Source organism: Anoplopoma fimbria, chromosome 16 (assembly GCF_027596085.1).
Source record: "Anoplopoma fimbria isolate UVic2021 breed Golden Eagle Sablefish chromosome 16, Afim_UVic_2022, whole genome shotgun sequence".
Classification (NCBI taxonomy): Eukaryota; Metazoa; Chordata; class Actinopteri; order Perciformes; family Anoplopomatidae; genus Anoplopoma; species Anoplopoma fimbria.
In genome coordinates this window covers 7,379,841-7,400,457 of record NC_072464.1, presented here as the reverse complement: position 1 = coordinate 7,400,457, position 20,617 = coordinate 7,379,841, and the positions used below count along the sequence as shown (strand labels likewise).

Below are 20,617 nucleotides of genomic sequence, written 5' to 3'. Positions count from 1 at the left end.
GCAACATCCAGGTCTGAAAAGTGAGGCCTATACAGAATTGCCTTAAACTTGCATTCTTTCTAATGGCCATCAGGGGGGCGACTCCTCTGGTTCCAAAAAGAAGTGCAATTGTAAAGAAGCCTCTGAGAAAATGACTCTACCTCTCACTTGAATAACTACCTCATTAAACATTGTAAACATGAGTTTATGGTCTTAAATGCTAGTTTCAAGTCTTCTTCAATACAGCATGATGTTTATTTAATACACTATGGTCTTATTAGAGTAAATTAGATGATGAAGCAGGTGGCGGTTAGAGGAATAAATGCTCGGAATTGTGCGTCTGTTTTATTTTGGTACCCTCTAGGCTTCATAAAACATCAAAAACACACATTAAGGAAAAGTCGTGGGCTGAAAGGTCTGAAAAGGTACTTTTTAGCTAAACAGGGTAATTTGCATTATAAGAACCCAAACAGTTTCTCGGACTGGTGGTGCTAGTGTTAAGCACAGATACCAGTAAGGGTCACTCAATGCAGGTGTCAACCGACTGGCAGTGCTGGTGACTGATCACTGCAAGTCTTAAAAGCTTATTTCTTTGTCCATTTAACATATTTTTTTAAAAACAATTTCTTTCAAAAGCTTTGATGGTAAATGGACAGAATGTGCTTCAGTTTGAAAGTTATTTTGCACTGTTTTAGTGTTCATTCCTGGCTGAAGTTCACAAGGTGATACAAAATTAAGCACTGTATTAAAAGCTCAAAGTTAGAACTGTTAACACGGTATCTATTGCTCTATTAATCTTTACTGGACAATGTTACAATTCACGGTATGGTTCTCCCATAAGCTGCAGTCTATATCCTTTTAAAAATGGTCTTAAAAATATTTACTTTGTGAATGCAGTCTATGTGGATGTGTATTTTTGCATTCATCTGTGAGTGTCCTTCAAGGAAATTTTCTAGTTTCCTTTTAGAGAAAAATGTTTTAGTTAAGATTAACATTTTGTTTGGATGTTTTTTTTTGGACCACCTGACAAAGCCTCTGTCTGAGTATTTGACATTAGTGATTGAAGATCACACCGCTTATTGTACTTTGGTCTGTCTCACACAAGGGGAGCAGCAATCAATATTAGGAAGCTGTTTTCTTCCCTCTCCTTGGGCGGCCAAAGTCTGGCATATTGTACATTCTTAGTTACTAGATTTACAAAAGAGCAGTCTGCACCATGTTTATACTTTTTGTTTTCCCTAAAAAGAACAATGCTGGTAGCCTAAGGCATCCAATTTTTTGTTAGTTGTTTGTTTGTTTAATGAGGTTCAGCAGTGCATTGTGCTTACATAGCCCAAATGGGTTTGGGTATAAGACGGACAACCAGAATGTGTGTCGCTGTGTAATTCCTCCCCTGCTAGATGGCCCTATTTTCTACAGCTTATCAGAAACAACAAGAAGAACACAAATAAAAGAATCTGCAGGGAACCCAAGCTCCCACATGCAATAGCAATACCAGAGGTCAGGTGGAAGGAGGGAGATTGGGAGTACTTGATTGGTGTCCCAAGTCCCCGGTTGTAAATCAGAATTGGACAGGTTTTTGAGTAGGGCAGGCTGTAGTGGTGAGCTGCTGCCCTCAGTACCTCCCCTGGCAGAGGGACTGCTTGTTTACTGCTGTGCTGATAGGACAGGCAGGGTGGTTCCCATTACATGAGGTGTTTTGATAGAACTTTGAACCTTACTGGAAGGATGATTTAATGTTTGTTTTCCAACTTTCCAGTCACACCAGAGAAAGAAATGTAATGATGATTAAACAACCTACGATACCAGACAAAACTTTTTTTTATCAGTTTAGTGTTTATTATCACAAAACCTCAATCACAAAAAAAAAGAGTCTACAGCCATGCCAGAAACTCTGTTGGGCTGTACTTATGCAAAGATGTGCTCTGTTCTAAATGCACAAAGTGCTATAGCTAGACTGATGAATTGTGTTTTCATCCACAAGAGAACTTTTTTACTTTGAAATGTTCATCTCGTCTTGGCCATGATAATAATAAAAGAAATTGTGTTTTAAACAGCCAATGTCTGTCCAGCTCGTAGTAAGTTGAGTAACAAATACATATTTTCAGAACTTTTTTCAGAACTATGCAGTATTATTGCTTCGCTCACTTTTCTCCAATCCCTTTACAGACAGAGACAATAAGTTTATCCTCCATTTCTGACATCAGGAGAAACTCAACCCTTTTAGGCTTTTGCAACATAACGTTGCACGAATTTTCCAATAAAGGTTAAATATTTCAACTGCTGCTGACGAGTCGCCTGGTGCAAATTTGCGTCTTTGCGTTGACTTTGTAAGTAATCTTGCAGCGTGCATAAAATCTTTCCAATTTTTTGCACTTTTACCAAATTTCATTGCAATCCCTCCAATAGTTGTTGCGACATTTCTCTCAAAACCACATATGTCAACCCCATAACAGCGCCAGAGTAAAAGTTAAAGCCAAAAGTCAACAGGATTCATCGTCTTGGGAACATGTATGCATGCACAAATTCCATGGCAATTCATGCAGTGGTTGTTGAGAGATTTGAGTCTGAGCTAAAGTGGCATCTATTGACCAACAGACCACATTTGCAATCCATAGAGCCACGCCACCAGCATGGCTTAAAACCTGACCACATGCACATTCCAACACACAACCTCATTTCTGACCTTTCCCTTTTTCATTCCTTTTATGTCGCTCTCCACTCTGTGCTCATATAGTGAACAATTCACTCACCCAGCCTTGGCCAGCTGCAAATCCCTTTGGACAGAGAATCCTCTTTTCTCAGTGGGTTTTGAAGTAACTGCAACTCTACAGGCATGCATAACAGGGACCTTTTTTTAAAACAAGCAAGGATGAGGGCCGAGAAAGCCATTTCCCAACAGCACGCTGAGATAGTGATTTGACATCAGCAACGGTGGTTAGTAGAGCTCACGGGGGTCTCGCCTCTTTCCCGGATCTGACCAGGCTAGCTTATATGAACAATAATGACAGTAGATAAGTGTGTTGATGCAGAGGTAACTCAGCACATTATTTAAAGTCTCTCAAGCTCTGCAACATACTGCTCGATCTGCTGCAGTGCAAACTGTTGGTGTGTGCTGCATCCTGTGAAATTACTGCTGCCTTCACTCACTGTTCTACTGCCAGCTGCCACCTGCCTGGATCTGCTTCTATATACTGGGGGGATTTATATCCTCCCTGGTGGTTCCTTAGTCTCAGTACAAAAAAACACCCCTAGGCTTGTGTCTACAACATAAGTTGATTTTTTTTTTATTAAAAAAACAGAAAAGTAGTAGTGGCTCTCCTGACTTTACAATATTTCCAGTTTAATTATTAATTATTCGGTCTAAATGTTAAGGGAGGTCACAGAGCTCTTGCTTTGCCGTTAACAAATCCCTCACACAGCCTCCATCTGCCACAGAGTATCTAAAAACAGTAAGCTGTTTAACCACACACTGAAGTCTTTTGGAAATTATACAGTCATGCAACTTTACCTTATCTCGAAGCCTGAGGTTAGAGTTTGATGTTGTGACCTAATTTCTTCCCACACACACACACACACACACACACACACACACACACACACACACACACACACACACACACACACACACACACAATAAATCCTTTTCACAGAGCGCCAGAAGAAGCAGAGTACTAAGTGTTGTCTTTCTATCCCACCTCAACAGATGGAGTTCAACCCGAGCTCTTCATCTTCAATGAGTTGTGCGCCCTGAAGGACGAGTCAGGACCTTGCAAGGCCACGAAGGACCGATTCTTCTTCAATGTCGACACGGGCCACTGCGAGCTGTTTGAATATGGAGGCTGCGGGGGAAACGCAAATAATTTTGAGACCCTGGAAGCCTGTGAGGAAACATGCGTCGTCTCAGGTGGGTCAGACTCTTTGGCTGGCACTTAAAACAACTTTTACAAAACGGTTTCTGACATGTTTCAATGATTCGCCTTGATGTTTGGTGGACAAATTCAACCATCTCCACTTGAAGTTAACCACAGTGAACACCGACCCTGAGATCATTGATACAAAGCGAATACTTTTCACAATCACAGTACGCGGGATAAAGATATGTATTATAGCTTTGCATTGTAATGTTGTTGTTAGCAAATGAAAAGTTTCGTTTTCAAGGACTGTTGTGCCTCATTCGACTTTATTGCCACCTTGGGCATAAAATCCTATTACGAAGTCATTTTCTTGGTCTGTGGCTAAAATGGAACATTGCCAGCCCATTCATTCTGAACAGTTTAACTCGAGCCATCTGGTTAATGAAAAATATAGGCAGATTTTATAGAGGCAGCCGGTTTTGTATTATTTATAGGTTACACTGACTCAACTGATGATGAATTGAAGTTAAATTAATTCATTATAACTAGTGATGTCTGATCAAGTTTTATTTTTGCCTGTGATCCCAATCCAACTAATTTAATATTGAATATACCGATTTCTGTTCCGATATTTACAACAAGCATAAAGTCAGTTTTGGTTTCACACAGGACTTTTACCCAGGAGGCCGCTGTTTGTGTCCTGTGTTTGATCCAACCACCACCACCCCTCCCACCTGTTTTTGGTGGATTTTCACGCTTGTTAAACTCGTTGTTATACCACATAACTTTTTATAATGGCCATTGATCTGACAGAATGCAAATAAAAATGTCGACATTCATCGTATCTAGTGTTAACAAATTATTATTGCTTACTAATTGCATCAACCAGGTAGGATAAAGAACACATTATTAAGTACACATGATCAACGTAATACGAATGGTCTACATCTGTAGTGTGTGGGCATCTACTACATGTTAGTATCTGAATATGTTTGTGCTGTCTGTATGTAGGAAGGGATGTGCATCCAACTAAGACTTGCTGTTTAAATTGATTCAAAGTAAAAAAAAAAATATTTTCCCGACTGGATTATGGATGGACGGGGGTAAGATATGGCAGCGTTCCCATCTAAGTGCTGAGGTCAAAATAATGTACGTAAAAACATCCAGATATGTATAACACAGATTCAGTTTATTTCCACTCACGCCACCCTGATGATATGTCTGCAACACATTGAATTGCAATCGGAAGATTCATCAATCAGTTACAATGACGGTGGTGTGGTTAGTGTAGCTTTTTTAAACTCTTTATTTAGTTGTCAAATGCATAACTAAACTTAACCTTTATCATTCCTATAGTGTCATATCGCTTCGCTTCACCTTCATGCTCAACACAGCTGCATGCCACAGGTTCAAGCACGTTATGTGGCAGCTGTTACAACGTTTTCTACACACATACAAAAGCTAAATCCTGGATTGCTCACAATATTGAATTTAGGTGTTTTTATAACAATGCTAGAGAGCCTGAGTATGACTGAATGTAGAGGTCAATGCGAGTGCGTCGGAATACAACGTAAATGTGGACTAAAAGTTGCCGTGACAGAACGCGCTTGTTGGTCTTTGCTGTATCTTCCCTGATCAATCTAAGAGCACAATACCTGCTGGGTGCAGTCTTTGCAGTGCAGGGATACTGTGTCACTCACCACGCTGCACTAAGCCTTTGTGAGATGTCAGTAATGACACTGCTGCTCTTGAAAAGCAATCGATGGATACACAATTAGATCTTTCACCCTTGGGAGTTGAATTTATCAACAGGAATACAAGCTGGTTTGGTTCAAAGGCACTTCAGGTTGGTGCTGAGTTAAGAGTGTAAAACGCTACGTCCACAAAAGGAAACACTTTTCTCTCTTTTTTAACAGCTGTGTACAGTATGTAATGATATATGTCAGGATAAAAATACACCTTTAATACTCTGCTCAACATGAAATATGCCCTTGTGTGAAAGCAATGGCACATCTATCAAAGTATTTAGATGGCGTGTTATTCTGTGATGTGACAAAGGGCTTTCTCCCACTGGCAAAGGATAACCTTCACCTTGTTATTGCATGTCAAGAGGACCATGAATGAATTTGCATCTTGCAGGCATTGCCATAATGCAGTAGGTGCCTGGATACTGTGTTCCGTCATCAGTCTCCACCCAAACAAATCTGGGCTGTAAAGACAAATCTGGAGGTGTGGAGTTTCTGGCTCCAGCTGAGGTGACATTATATAAAAACTGCTAAGACAGAAATATGAAGGTGACTGTCAGATATTAAAGCTGGTCTGAATGTACAGTCTTGCGCTGCTTTTTGATCATAAAGAAGATGACATTGCATTAAACAGAGCTATAAAACTTGCATTTGTTCCATGGCATTTAAAGGGCAGTTTCTCAGGAAAGCATAACACCTAGGAGTGTTCGCTTTTATCTAAATTGAACGTGCATCCTTGTGTGTATCTGCTTTTACTGTCATCGGTGGTGACTTTGGCCCAATGGCCAAAGTCAAGACTAGAACAGAAAGAAAAACACTGTCTTCAATTCAGTCATTCTGAGCAAGGGTGGCTATGTACTCCAGTAAGCATAGCATTGAACAACAAACGCAATCAAACAAAATGTATGTAATGCCGAATACACACAAAATGTTTGGGTAAGGTAAACACAAGTTTTGTTTGTTTACAAGAAATCCATTCAGGGCATCTTTAAAGGTACTCAATACAAAAGTCAGAGCATATCTTTGCCTCTGTTCATATCATTTCAGCACTCAACATTGCGGCTGAGCCGGCAGCTCATATCTAACAGTGCTAACAGCGCAAACAGTGCAAACAACGACAACAACAGAGTGTGTTTAGAAGAGGGCGAACCCGAGGTTGAGCGCTATGCTTCCGCGCTTCCGCCGTCATACTGGAGCCCATCAGCTGCAACTGCTGTATGGTCATAAGGACACCAGTGCACTGAATTGGTTTTGGCTTATAGTGGCCACACATGTTTTTGCAACTAGATCATCATCTGATCCAGACTAACCCCAAAAAATATTCTTCCCGTTGACAATGATTGAAGAGGAGCACTGGAAAAATTATATAATACATTTTATTATCAGAAGAGTGAATAGTTTTTTCCATCGCATGCGCCTGGTGAACTTTCAAAGGAATGAATTGGGTGCTATATCTGAGCAGCGTATCCACTTCTCCTTAATGCATCCATGGTGATTTAGCTACAGCAAGATCTCGGAAAACAAAACAAAAGAAAAAATAATAATTCATCTTTAGAAATACACTTTGCTTTCTTTTTGTTAAGTTTAATTTGCATCTCTTTAGAAAGATGCATATTTTATCATTGCCTGTTGGTATCCAAGTACATGTACGCTGGGTACCAACTGCAAAAGCAGTCACCTATACTACAAAGATTGGTGTGTAGCACATAGGATACACAATCAGTATGCAGTGTGGACATTTAAAAAAAACAACAGACATGATTGAGATCGCTGCAAAGAAGTCATTAGTGAGAATATTAGTTAGCCTTGAACTCCACTGCAGTGAAATTAAAGTCACACTGATCTTGTCTGGCTTATTAGGTCTAATTAATTTGTAAGTTAATTAAACATGAAACTAAATTTACAACAATAAATTCATTTTCAGTGATTGAGACTGACTTTTTACAACTTTTACCGTTCAATATGATGTTGATTATTTCTTTATAAAAGTATATGCATGCATTAGATTCTTACCTCTATGAATTACTAACACTTAATTTCCTGCAGTCTGGTGATTTTTTTGCACCAATGCATGGTGGCAATGTCTTTGTTAATGTTAAGGAAAACACAAAGTTCAGGCACAAGGTGAATTTCAAATATTGAAATATATTGGAATATAATGCAGTAAAGCTCTGAGGCATTCTGTATTGACAAATATTTATTCTCCTGTAAATCAACTAATTTAATGTTATCTCTGCTGAGTCAAACCTCATGTAGGCATGATTCACTCTTCTCTCCGCTTTTGTGTCTTTTGTTTGTGTAAAAAAATATATATTATTGTGCATGCTCCACCTGTTCACGTCAATAAAACGTTAATTAATTTATTGACCTCTAGAGGTTATGAGAAAGTTTCAGAAAGTTTTTTGCTCATGTTCAAAACTTTTTGCACATTCAAAACATTTCCCACATATGTGTTTTCTGAAAATATATATTATTTTTAAGGAAAGATGTAATGCTACAAGAGTAAAATTGTTATTTAATGAGTTGGAAGTCATATCACTTCAAGAAAATTGCAATATTACAATGATATATTTGTGATCTACCATGATTTTTTGTCATTTAGTAATACATGTTTATCATATTTAAAATGTATTATAATACTATATTATATATTATATCATTAGAATATTGAGCATTAAAAAAATGGTCATCTGGACAGGCTATGCACCTTAATGCCCTCCGATATCCCCCGTGCCGCCAGCACCACATGTAATGACACGTCCACTTAACATGAATGCTCTTCTAAAGGTCACACACCTATGTGAGGGACATTCTGTCATACTGTCTGGGAAAAATTTTCTCCTATATCTGCAAAGGTTTTAGCTCTCCAGCCCTGGTGCTTTACTGAAACCCCAATGAGTCATAGCCATTGTTTCCCACATTCTCCTTTCGGTCTTCTGTCCCTTCCACAGCTCTGCTTGAAGAGGTCAGAGACAGGAACACAGTGTTTCTCTGTGACATTTGCACTTTGCTGTCCTTAGCTCAGGGATTATGCTCAGTCTGTGAGCACAGACAATGTTAAAAAAGGGAAGAACAGCACAAACAACCAAATGTTGCTGGAGCTGACAGAACTTGGCAGATGGTTAAGGAAATTTGGAAGGGAAAATTGTGAGCCTGCTCTGTAGAGCTGAAACATCTAGTTGATTACTCCAGTTAGTTAATTAACAGATAATGAATCAACAATTGCTTTGACAATTAATTGTTGAAGTCAAGCAAAACCAAACACCAAACCTACCCAACAATTTCTATAGTTAAGGCTTCTTGATTTCTTTCATTGCCTAAAGGCATTGGTTCTCAACCGTTGCAAACACATTGATAGCTCACATCCTGTCATCAAATCAAAACCCCACACATATATGCTCAAATAAATAAGTGTGAATAAATAAGGCTCTGTTTGTGGTGTAAGTTTTTTACCATTGTGCTCGAGGCACTGTGGAGTTTAGATGTGTTCAGTGACCTTTATCTCTCTCTCCCTGACCTGCTGGATCATCCCCGTCAGAAACAATGTTGTGTTATCATGTTGTTCTATTTTTTTCTCCACAACCAACTGGAGAACCACTGGCCTAATGTAAAGTAAACCGACAATTTGGGGGCTTTGGGATCTGAAAAAAAGAAGCTTTTTGAAGAGTAACTCTCACTCTCCTTAGAACTCAGCTGCTTTGATCCCACTATGTTTATGTAGCACTTTACAATATGCAAACAATAGTATTGTAATAAAGCAATCAGATATATTTAATAAGGACAGGCTGATTTTGCTGTTGAGGTCTTTCTATGGGATTGGATTACGTCTGTCTCCATCCAGTGGCAACAGTTATTTTTACGCCTTGGTTCATTGATTTTCCTTAAATATCTATTCCATTAGAGATTTTTTTTTTCCACAGGAGGGCTGGCCAAGATTGTGTCAGCACTTTCAGGGACAGAAACAACAAAAACATTTAAAATAAGTTGAAATATGTTGAACAAAAAATCGGAAGCAAGCAGTGATATATCAGTTGGCCGAGCGAAGGGATAAGGGATGGATGGGGTGATAAAAAGTGCAGACTAAACATTGTTAGTTTGCAATAGATCCATTGTACATTAGAAATCTCATCTTTCTCATCTTTCTGGGTAGGACACACAAAGAGGCAAAAATATGAAAACAAACATTACATTTGCTGCCTCTCAATCAAGTCCTCACTGGAGAACGGCTAAAGCTCTCTGGAATAATGGTCCTTCTAATTTACACCCAGCGTCTGAAAAAACGGCTGACCAGTAATTCTCCTCAAAACACAAATCACCTCTTCCACCTTCACAGCTCTGATAGAGTGGTGTTTCTGAATTATTCATTACTGCATTGCTCCAGAGAGAGCGCCAGAGTACTCTTTGACACGTCTCTTTGCCCATGCTTTTAAGTCAAAGTCACCCTGTAAACTGCATTTAGATGTTAAAACGATATCCTTTTAATCACCGACACTCTTCAGTAGTGTGGTTATTCAAAGACTTAAAGGATAAACCAGATAGTGAGTGTTTAGCATGGTGTAAGACATCCTTTGGCAGCTGTTGGGACACGTTTTGTGAGATGTCCTAACAGAATTCTAATTTGGCTTCTGACAAAGGTGATTGATTTTGATTTTTTTTTTTAGCTTGTTAGCCACTAAATCACGAACCTTTTGTCAGGGAATTGTTGCCTTGTTGCAAGCCCTTGATGGCTGCATGTCTTACATAAGCTATGTGAGCTTAAAGGGATAGTTTGCATTCTTTGGGCTGGGGTTGTATGAAGTACTTATCCATAGTCAGTTTATTACCTAGAGTAGATGACGTCAGCACGTGATAACGCTACGTAACGTAAAAAGAAGTATATAACAAACACATTGGTGTTCTAGACAGATATTATGTGAACAATCTGCAGAGTGGCAGTCCCCTCAAATGTATGAATTATTCATTAGTATTGCATATTGTCATTGAAATTGTAGTGTAACCTATTAATATTTTGACTCATTAAAATCCCTGCACCTTTGTGTCCCTTTAACCCCGTGCCTCCTTTTTAAAAAGTTGCTTTGATGTCGTTCATTTTTTTTATGAAGATAATATTTTAATATTATTTTCCACTTTCATGAAATAAAATATTCAAATCAATTTCAGTCATAATCTTAACTACTAAATTTAAATTCATTTTCAGAATTTTAACCCTTCAAATGCCACCATCCAGACAGTTCGCTACCACAGGGTTGTCCGGTCTGAGAGTTGTCTGTTTTTGTCTTAAAACCTAAACCCCTTAACTTTGACCCTTGTGATTTCAGTTCCTGAAAATCATTTGTATCATTTTTAGTTGCCATAATATGTCCTATTTAGCCTTCAGTTGTACTTTGTTCCACCCTCCTCTTTCAACCACGGTTGCAAATAAACAAAACAGCCATGGCTAAAACCAAGATGCCAAACTCAAGGCTTCAAAACATCAGTCCACAAACCATTGGGTGACGTCATGGTGACTACGTCCACTTCTTATGTACAGTCTTCTATTACTCTATATGCACTTTGCATCATTTAAGACATATTTCTCCAAAAAAGTCTTATTAGGTACTTTTGGAAACTTTGGGATCTCCACTAGAATTAAAAAAATAATAATTTACAATCAAAGATTGGGTTCACAGCATTAGGTTGTAGGGACTCTGTTTACGAGGTTAATTTATTTATTTCAGAGCCTCAACTTTGGAGAACTTATTTACAGAATAAAATACCATCGTTGTCACATTTAAAATGCCAAAAGTGTTACATTCACAAGCTTTCTCAATTGCTGACATTTAAACAGGCCCTATTAGGCTATTTTCCGGGTGCATAATATTTCAGTTATTGTTGATTTTCTACAGTTTTTTATTGCTTATTTATAATACTTGGTTTTTTTTATTTTCATTTTTTACTTTTATCTTGTCTTTCTTCTACTATGTCTCTTGTGTGCACTTTACTCTACGCTGCTGTAAGCCTGCAAATTTCCCCGCTGCGGGACTAATAAAGGATTATCTTATATTTTTATCTCAAGTTACAGTTACAACATATTTACATGCGTTAATGCTCGTAATCCGCCTTGTTTTTCTCATCCTGGCTGTCCTGCAGCACCTCTTGTCACCCTCTCTCTGAAATGCTCCGATGCAGAATTTAGATGAACATCAAACTGTAGCTCAGAGCTGCAATGCCCTGATCCCAATACTCCAAGACCCGAGGGTGATAATATATGCAGCTACCGCTGAGAAGTGAACATGGGGAGTTAGAGCTGAGGTAAGAGGTATAGGAGATATGACAGAAAAAGAAAGCAGAGAAGAAAAAGCATGACAGGGGAGGTGATGTGGTTCACTGGGGAACACAAGGAAGTTCTTGCTGTGAGTGTTTCATTTTCAGCCTGCAGAGGAAGATTGTGAGTGAATCTGAAAACTGAAGAAATGTTACTGTCCAGCTGCAGAGACAGGAAGTGGGCCAGCTGTGACCAAGAGGCCAGTCATTGCAGACTGTTGATTTCAGGCTGTCATCAGAGCATTATGTTCAGAACAAAAATGACACTAGTCAATGCAGAGGCACTTGAGGCAGGCCTTGTGAAGATCCAACCCTGCAATGTCGCCAGGACATAGAGGGTACTGATGTGGTTCTTGAAGCAGCCACTCCATAGGCGGAGTCTGATAGGCAGTTTAGTAGGCAAAGCGCGGTTCGCTGAAGAAAAAAGGACAGCACTCCCTTAAGCAAATTGTATTACGCATAGAGTCCAGTAGAAGGTGGGAACTGTGTGAATTAGAACTGTTCACTGCAGTTCAATTTGATGTGTGAAGAAAAACACAGAAATTGAACACAATTAATATCAGTTTATTTAGCAACGAACCCAATAATGAATGGACTATTTACTTATTTTCTAACAATTGTTCTATCTCTCTCTTTCCTAGATGACAAGAACCCGTGTCACCTAGCCGAAGCTCCTGGTCTCTGTCGTGGGCTGGTGACGCGCTACTTCTTTGACAGCAATAGTCAGCAGTGCAAGCATTTCTTCTACGGTGGCTGTTTTGGCAATGCAAACAATTTCAGGAGCATGTCAGAGTGCCAGGCGAAATGTCAGAACCCAGGTAGGCCAGGTTGAACTTTTTACCTTTTCCAATAAAGACTAGCAAACACCCAAGCTGTCGAGACAGCCGCATTGATTGGTTCCATTCAAAACCACCAAGACTGTTTGGGTTCAGCAGCTGCAAATGCTCCGAAGATGTTGTCATTTGGTGGAAAATGGACTGTATCTTAAAAAGAAAAGAAAAAAAAGTGTTCTAAGGCCATACACCTACAGAAATAATTACTTTTCCTGCCTTTACTTTACAGCAGTATGCAGGTGAACTGCTCTGGGTTCACGGACAGCAACGCACAGCAGATCACAGCTGCTGTACAACACATGCAAACTCATTTCAGAGCAGTTACATAACCAACATAGTTCTACCTCAGAAAATTAACTTTTGGATGAATATAAAAAAAAAAACACTTTGCATTTAAATCCAATTATACTAGATTTAGGCCCAACTTAAAAGACATTTGAAAATTGAAATCGTCAAAGAAATTAACAAGAGAGTCCCTCGACTGTGACCATTTCAGCAGGCAGCCCATGTACTGAAACATCAATTGGAAAATCTTTTTTTCTTTTATGGATAAGAATTTCAGATAGATGACTCTGTCTGGTTTCATTACCGTTTTCAGACCAACACCCTTTTTGGTCTGACACCAATGAATTAAACTTACTTGAATTATGATTGATCGCTGGGATTTAATATGATCTGTTCTTAATATACAGGTGCATCTCAATAAATTAGAATATCATGGAAAAGTTCGTTTATTTCGATAATTCAATTCAAAAAGTGAAACTCATATATTATATAGATTCATTACACACAGAGTGAAATATTGCAAGCGTTTATTTCCTTTAATTTTGATGATTATGGCTTACAGCTAATGAAAACCCAAAATTCAGTATCTCAGAAAATTAGAATATTACATAAGACCAATAATACAAAGGATTTTTAAAACAGAAATGTCAGCCTACTGAAAAGTATGTTCATATATATATGCACTCAATACTTGGTCGGGGCTCATTTTGCATGAATTACTGCATCAATGCGGCGTGGCATGGAGGCGATCAGCCTGTGGCACTGCTGAGGTGTTATGGAAGCCCAGGTTGCTTTGATAGCGGCCTTCAGCTCGTCTGCATTGTTGGGTCTGGTGTCTCTCATCTTCCTCTTGACAATACCCAACAGATTCTCTATGGGGTTCAGGTCAAGCGAGTTTGCTGGCCAATCAAGCACAGTGATACCATGGTCATTAAACCAGGTATTGGTACTTTTGGCAGTGTGGGCAGGTGCCAAGTCCTGCTGGAAAATGAAATCAGCATCTCCATAAAGCTTGTCAGCGGAAGGAAGCATAAAGTGCTCTAAAATTTCCTGGTAGATGGCTGCGTTGACTTTGGACTTGATAAAACACAGTGGACCAACACCAGCAGATGACATGGCTCCCCAAATCACCACTGACTGTGGAAACTTCACACTGGACTTCAAGCAACTTGGATTATGTGCCTCTCAACTCTTCCTCCAGACTCTGGGACCTTGATTTCCAAATGAAATGCAAAATTTACTTTCATCGGAAAAGAGGACCACTTTGGACCACTGAGCAACAGTCCAGTCCTTTTTCTCCTTAGCCCAGGTAAGACACTTCTGACGTTGTCTCTGGTTCAGGAGTGGCTTGACATGAGGAATGTGACAGTTGTAGCCCATGTCCTGGATACGTCTGTGCGTGGTGGCTCTTGATGCACTGACTCCAGCCTCAGTCCACTCCTTGTGAATCTCCCCCAAATTCTTGAATGGCCGTTGCTTCACAATCCTCTCAAGGCTGCAGTTATCCCTGTTGCTTGTGCACCTTTTTCTACCACACTTTTTCCTTCCACTCAACTTTCTATGAATATGCTTGGATACAGCACTCTGTGAACAGCCAGCGTCTTTAGCAATGACCTTTTGTGGCTTACCCTCCTTGTGGATGACTGTCTTCTGGACAACTGCCAAGTCAGCAGTCTTCCCCATGATTGTGTAGCCTACTGAACCAGCCTTAGAGACCATTTAAAGGTTCAGGAAACCTTTGCAGGTGTTTTGAGTTAATTAGCTGATTAGAGTGGGACATCGTGAGTCTACAATATTGAACTTTTTCACAATATTCTAATTTTCTGAGATACTGAATTTTGGGTTTTCATTAGCTGTAAGCCATAATCATCAAAATTAAAAGAAATAAACGCTTGAAATATTTCACTCTGTGTGTAATGAATCTATACAATATATGAGTTTCAATTTTTGAATTGAATTATCGAAATAAACAAACTTTTCCATGATATTCTAATTTATTGAGATGCACCTGTAGGCATGAATTCCTTGGATTTATGTTGGGTAACTGTGGAGATACACCGTCTAAGATGGTACTTTTTCTTTTTTTTTGTCAATATAGCAAAGCCCACTAAGGCACCAGAACTCCACTCACTGTCTGCTAATAAAACTGTTGTTGTTCAGCCCACCATGTTAGTTGGTAAGTCTAAATACACCACACTTGAAGTATATTGTGTTTACGTTTTGTTGCTTGTTGTTCTTATCTAAAAACTAATAACTGTTAAGACTTGCTAAATATTACATCAACCCCTTTTAATGGGTTTGTGTTAAATAACTCCAACGCACTATACAATACGTATTTGGTTTTGCATTCATTTTTACTTTGTGTTTGAATTTTGTGCTTACACGTAGAATGTGTAGTTTGCCTCAAAGTCAAATAAGATTACTCTGTAAAAGAATGGTTATATAAACATTTTGGGTAATACACTTTTTTGCCTGAGAGAGAGATGAGAAGATTGACACCACTCTCAACACAAGCAGGCACTTAGCCTAGCTTAGCATAAAGATTAGCATGGGGAAACATGGAAAATGTTCCAATAGTGAAGCGATTTTCCAACTGGTTTGTAATCCTAAAAGACGAAAAACGATGTCGCGGATTATTAAACCACATATTTTACAAGAAAAGATATTTGTTGATGACGCTCAATATCTGTAGAGCAGTTATTTTTATCTTTAACGTTGACTGTGGGGCCGCAGGTTTCCACCTGGCGCTCAGGTTCTCTATTAACATTGGGTCTGAATCCCAAATATTGCCAAATAGGTGATTTTGCTTTCCGTTTTGACATCAAATCTTCAACCATAGTCTCTGTCCGTCAACACTACTTACTCTCGTCACGTTACATATTACGTATCGATCCTCTCATTTCATTCTGGGAAAGAAATCAATTGAGCACATTTCTCAAAATAAAATGACTTCTCTCTTGATGTTTTTATTTTCTCAGGGGATGTGAGTCTAAGTGAACCGCAGGTGCAATCGAACAACTCTAATCCAGGGCCAAAAGGTAAGAAAACATCCCGCGAAAATGTCAATATAATGTTAAAATATGTATAGGTTAATGTTACTAGCTAGCTTACCGCTAATGGTGATACAGTTGCTACATGGCTAATTGTGGCGGCTAAAAGTAAACTGCACAAAAGGACCTGCATCATGGCGAGAGACATGCTTTTTGTCTGAACACACATTAAGAAGGAACTTTTTCAGTCATTATTACATCAGAGATTAGCAGATTGTGTTGATGATTACAGTTTTGTGGAATTGGCATACATCTTCATTGACTTTGACCAGGAAGGAAAAAAATTTTTTTCTCCCTCAAGATGAGAAGAAAAAGTTTGATCTCATCACATATTTGCATTGACACCAAGGCACAAAACCAGAGTGCAGTGTTAATTAATTACAGAAATCCCAGTAATTACATCAATCATCCTGTCTTGAGAGAAGCATCCAGTCCATGCTGAATTCTGAGTTATGCTTAAACCTCAATGTAAGCAAATCATTATTTTTTTTTATTAAGCCAGTGTGGGCTGCCAATAACTGAACTGTAATAAAATGAAATAAAAAGTCAAGGTGCAGCGATGCATAGATGGTAGACAGCTTACAAAATTGCTTCTGCTGTGTAAGGCATAGGGCAGAAACATAGTGCACTGGTGTCTCCCTCCCACAGCCCATTTGTCACGTATTCCCATTTACAGATTTTCTGTGTATTAGGATTGAGGGAGCATACATCACGGTTGTCGTGTTTCAAGGCTCTTTTGTGCCACAGCAGGAGAACTCAGGGAGACCCTGGCCTGCTTCCCTCAACCCATTCAAAGAGTTAGAATTTTAAGAATCCAATTTTCCTCTTGTCAGAAAATATTGGGAGGGGAAAGATTCAGGATGACTTAGCTTCAATAACACTGCCTCCTTATCAATTTTTTTTTTTCTTTATTTCTGCGATGAGATCACAAAATGATCACCCAGGAACAATGCTGGCGTGAAAGTAAAGCCCCTTGAAGTAACAATAAATGAATCAGATCTTAAATCAGACAGATTTAGAGGATAATCCTTGGTAATGATTCATGTCCGTTTTTATGACAGTTTTTGTTTTTACTACTGTATTGAAATGGAGCCTTTGAATTTCAAAGCCATACATCTGGAAATTTAGCACTATGGGATTGGCATGCATCTTGAGTATGGTGTAGTTATGCCAAGCATGTATTGCAATGTTGAAAACAAAGACTGACATCTTGTGGTTATACAGTAATGTACACTTTTTGTGTCAGTGGGAGAAGTTGTATTGTAGACCTTTATGTCTAATGAAAATAAAATAAAAATGAATTGATTAAAGCATGCAATGTGGGCAGCAGAGGGAGGTACAAGTTGGCTGTTTGAAGCTTGCAGCTCTCTCTCTCTCTCTCTCTCTCTCTCTCTCTCTCTCACAGAATTAAGTTCAGGTTTTAGCACAAATGTTTGAGACATGGTACAAAATTATTATTGAAACATAATTTAAGAAAGTTAAACTTAAACTGAATATCAGGGGATTACAAATCTGTCATAATGTTTCATGCTTTGCTAACATTGATGATAATATTATAAATATTTTCAAAATGTATGAACAGCTAAGTCACATTTTATCCAGTCCTCAATGCTTTCATTTTTTCAAGTTATCTAATCTCTACATAATGATCTAATGTTGCACTTTTAAAGTTGTAAAGCTTGTCTATCATTAATGTCCTTCAGTTGAGGGAAAGAGCACTCATGGTTACTGAAAAACATTCCTGTGTGTCTCACCATGGAGAAAGCTGGAGAAGAGATAACATAAACAGTACTGTGGAGACATGATAACAACTCTCCCTTTTTCAAATCGGTCCATTTAAGGAGGAGAGCCTGCAGAGGATATGAACACATTTGGAGTGGGGTTGGGGGAAAAAATGTCGACATTGTACTTTTCTGCAAACCAAAGGATACATTGACTGTTGACGTTTCTGAACCAGAAATACTTTTCATAACGCTTTACAACAGCTGTAAACTCAATGCTTGCTTTTGGTTTCACACGGGACATAAACAGCTGTCTCTGAGGTGAAAGTCCTGTGTTTGTACAATGCCAATTAGTAGCAGTTAAAAGCTAATAGGGAGTTTAGGAAAAGCAAACAGGCATCATTCTTCTATAGGAGCTCCACCTCCTACCTGATCCTGTAATCAAGCTGGAATGGATCCAAGAGATCCAAAAACATCATGATATAACATTAAAGGATGCTATACAAGATGATATGGATCACGTTAGACTCTGAATGGTTGAAAATTAGAATATTTTAAGTTAAAGCCTCAATGTACTCTCTGTCTCCTACTTCTGAATCACAGACTTGAACCCCTCAGAGCTGTGCTTAACTCCTGTGGACAGGGGGACATGTCACGGTGCAGAGAAGAGGTATGCATTCAACCCCAGGATCAAGAGATGCCAGATGTTTCACTACACCGGCTGCGGGGGAAACGGGAACAACTTCCCCAACAAGAAAGACTGTTTTAACCAGTGCATCAGAGGCAACATTGGTATGATTATTTTAAGTGCTATCATTTTCAAAATGTTTCTTAAAAATATTTTTAATTAATTACCTAGTATTTTTTTCATTCTAGAAACTACATGTACCGTACTATTGTATAATGTCCCTGTGTTCTGTTGCAGTTCATAGCGGGAAGATGATCCGAATAAGGAAGAAAAACCTAAACAGAATTGTCAACCGCTCCATCTGAACAGTCGGCCCTGCATCACATCTGCACTACAGCGGAGCCACCTTTATTTATGTCCATATTTTATGTTGAGCTAAACTCATATATATTGTTTTGTAGTGCTGCTGTACTTGCTTAAATGACATTTAGTGTACGTGATTTACCTTTGTAGTGACTGAATGCAATTATCATCCTTATCCACATGACTATTTCTATATCTCATTGACAAAAAAACAAATTTGTTTTGCTTATGTCTAGTAGCAGCTCAATCACCAATGCTTTTGTATAAATATATTATGCCTTTTTTATTTTACTGTTTTAGGGCTCTGTTATCATCAAAATAAGTCACTGTAACTTGTATGGGAAAACACCAAAGTTGAGGCAATATTTTTGTTCAATAATAAAAATGAATGCTCCCCCTGCATATTAACTGTGTCTATAGAGTAACTGATGATTTTTCGACAAGAGTTTTGGCATAGCTCCACTATTGTAAATCAATGTGAACAACAGCATTAGCAGATTAAACTGATGGCAATTCGAAACAGCCACAACAGTACACAGAATCATCTCAAGCAGGCACATTAATCAAGATGACAGTGTCCTCCCAGCTATAAATCAATGTAAACAATGTAATGACAGTTTTATTTTTGTCGGATTAAACATGCACACCCTTTTTTCCTTCTTTTTTAATCAATTTTATGCAGTTCAGTAAATCACTATAGCAGGCCTGCTGGTGTTGTTGGTTAGGAAAACCAGAGAGGGGCAGTGTTGTGTAAAGAAAGTTTTTGAAGAGGTCGTCAGCACTCTGTTGGCTGCATAGTATTATCTTCTCTGTATCATTTTATAATCATGGTTGTAAAGAATTGGACTGTACGAGTTTATATAATAAACTTTGACTATAATATTCCCTCTCCTCTGGTTCTTTGTCTGATAAATGTCCCATCAGTCGTTTTGTATGTAACGCGTACAAAATGTTTAACATTACAAACAAAGCAAATCAATACATTTAAATATCATGTTAACATAGATCCCATAGTATCCATAGGCCTTAGAAAGCTTTTTCACATGACAAAACATGTATGTATGGAAATTACTTTATGGCATCAACAACTGTTAACACGTCAAGTTCTGAGGAAAATAATGTGTTGGATTTTTGTTGATAATTGGTGTGTTAAAAAAAGGAAAGAATCTGCAATTGTTTTAAAAAACAACCTTGAAATTAAATTTAAAGCCATTAAATGAAACCTGATCTTGAAGCTTCACTTTGTCGGTCTGCCTTCAGGGTTGTAGTTACCACTGAAGCAACATCCTGTGGTTTTTTTTGTGAGGGAATCAGAGAAGTTAAGCACATACAATCAACACTGCTTTATTGTAAAAGCTGATTCTAGGTTTGTTGTTGTTGTTGTTTTTTTAACTCTTTCAATGTTTCTATCATCATATTCCAAACAATTCTTTACTTCAGTCTATTGCACCTTTTGTACAGTATATAAATCAAATTAATAAATGACTGTGAAGAGACACAAAACTTAACTAAACGCCCAAAAAGTTACCAGGGAAGACAGAGAGGTCTTGTCTTGTGTATTTTGTCCAGTGAATTTGAGGGCTTAAGCACATTCTACAATTCATATTTAAGTATTTTATTTCATAGGCTGATTCCAGTATTTTTTTTATCCTTAATGTATTGAAATTTGAATAACTTCTGTCCAATAAGTACATTTAAATGTAAAGGTCAGTGATTCGCCATCAGTGTGAAGAAAGCTCTGCAATAGTATTCAGAGTTTCATGTCGGGAAATAACATCCACTAGTGTCAAACGCTACTACGCTTGGAACGGTTAACTTTAAACGCTGCACCACCATAGTCCACACTCAGGTCT

General features: G+C 38.4%; 1 protein-coding gene across 4 annotated transcripts in view; it reads left to right on the top strand.

The window, feature by feature from the left end:
• The window catches only part of tfpia (tissue factor pathway inhibitor a), a 37,514-nt gene extending 17,348 nt beyond the window's left edge, over positions 1 to 20,166 (top strand). Inside the window, exons 2-7 of one of the 4 annotated variants that reach the window (XM_054615303.1) lie at positions 3,686 to 3,886; positions 12,526 to 12,702; positions 15,101 to 15,178; positions 15,981 to 16,040; positions 18,417 to 18,565; positions 18,699 to 20,050. In XM_054615303.1, the coding sequence (XP_054471278.1) occupies positions 3,686 to 3,886; positions 12,526 to 12,702; positions 15,101 to 15,178; positions 15,981 to 16,040; positions 18,417 to 18,565; positions 18,699 to 18,716 (683 nt within the window). In that variant the 3' untranslated portion in view covers positions 18,717 to 20,050. Of the gene's footprint in view, positions 1 to 3,685; positions 3,887 to 12,525; positions 12,703 to 15,100; positions 15,179 to 15,980; positions 16,041 to 18,376; positions 18,566 to 18,698 lie in introns of all 4 variants that reach the window. The other 3 variants (XM_054615301.1, XM_054615304.1, XM_054615302.1) reach the window with 3 other exon arrangements.
• The last annotated feature ends 451 nt before the right edge of the window (positions 20,167 to 20,617 follow it).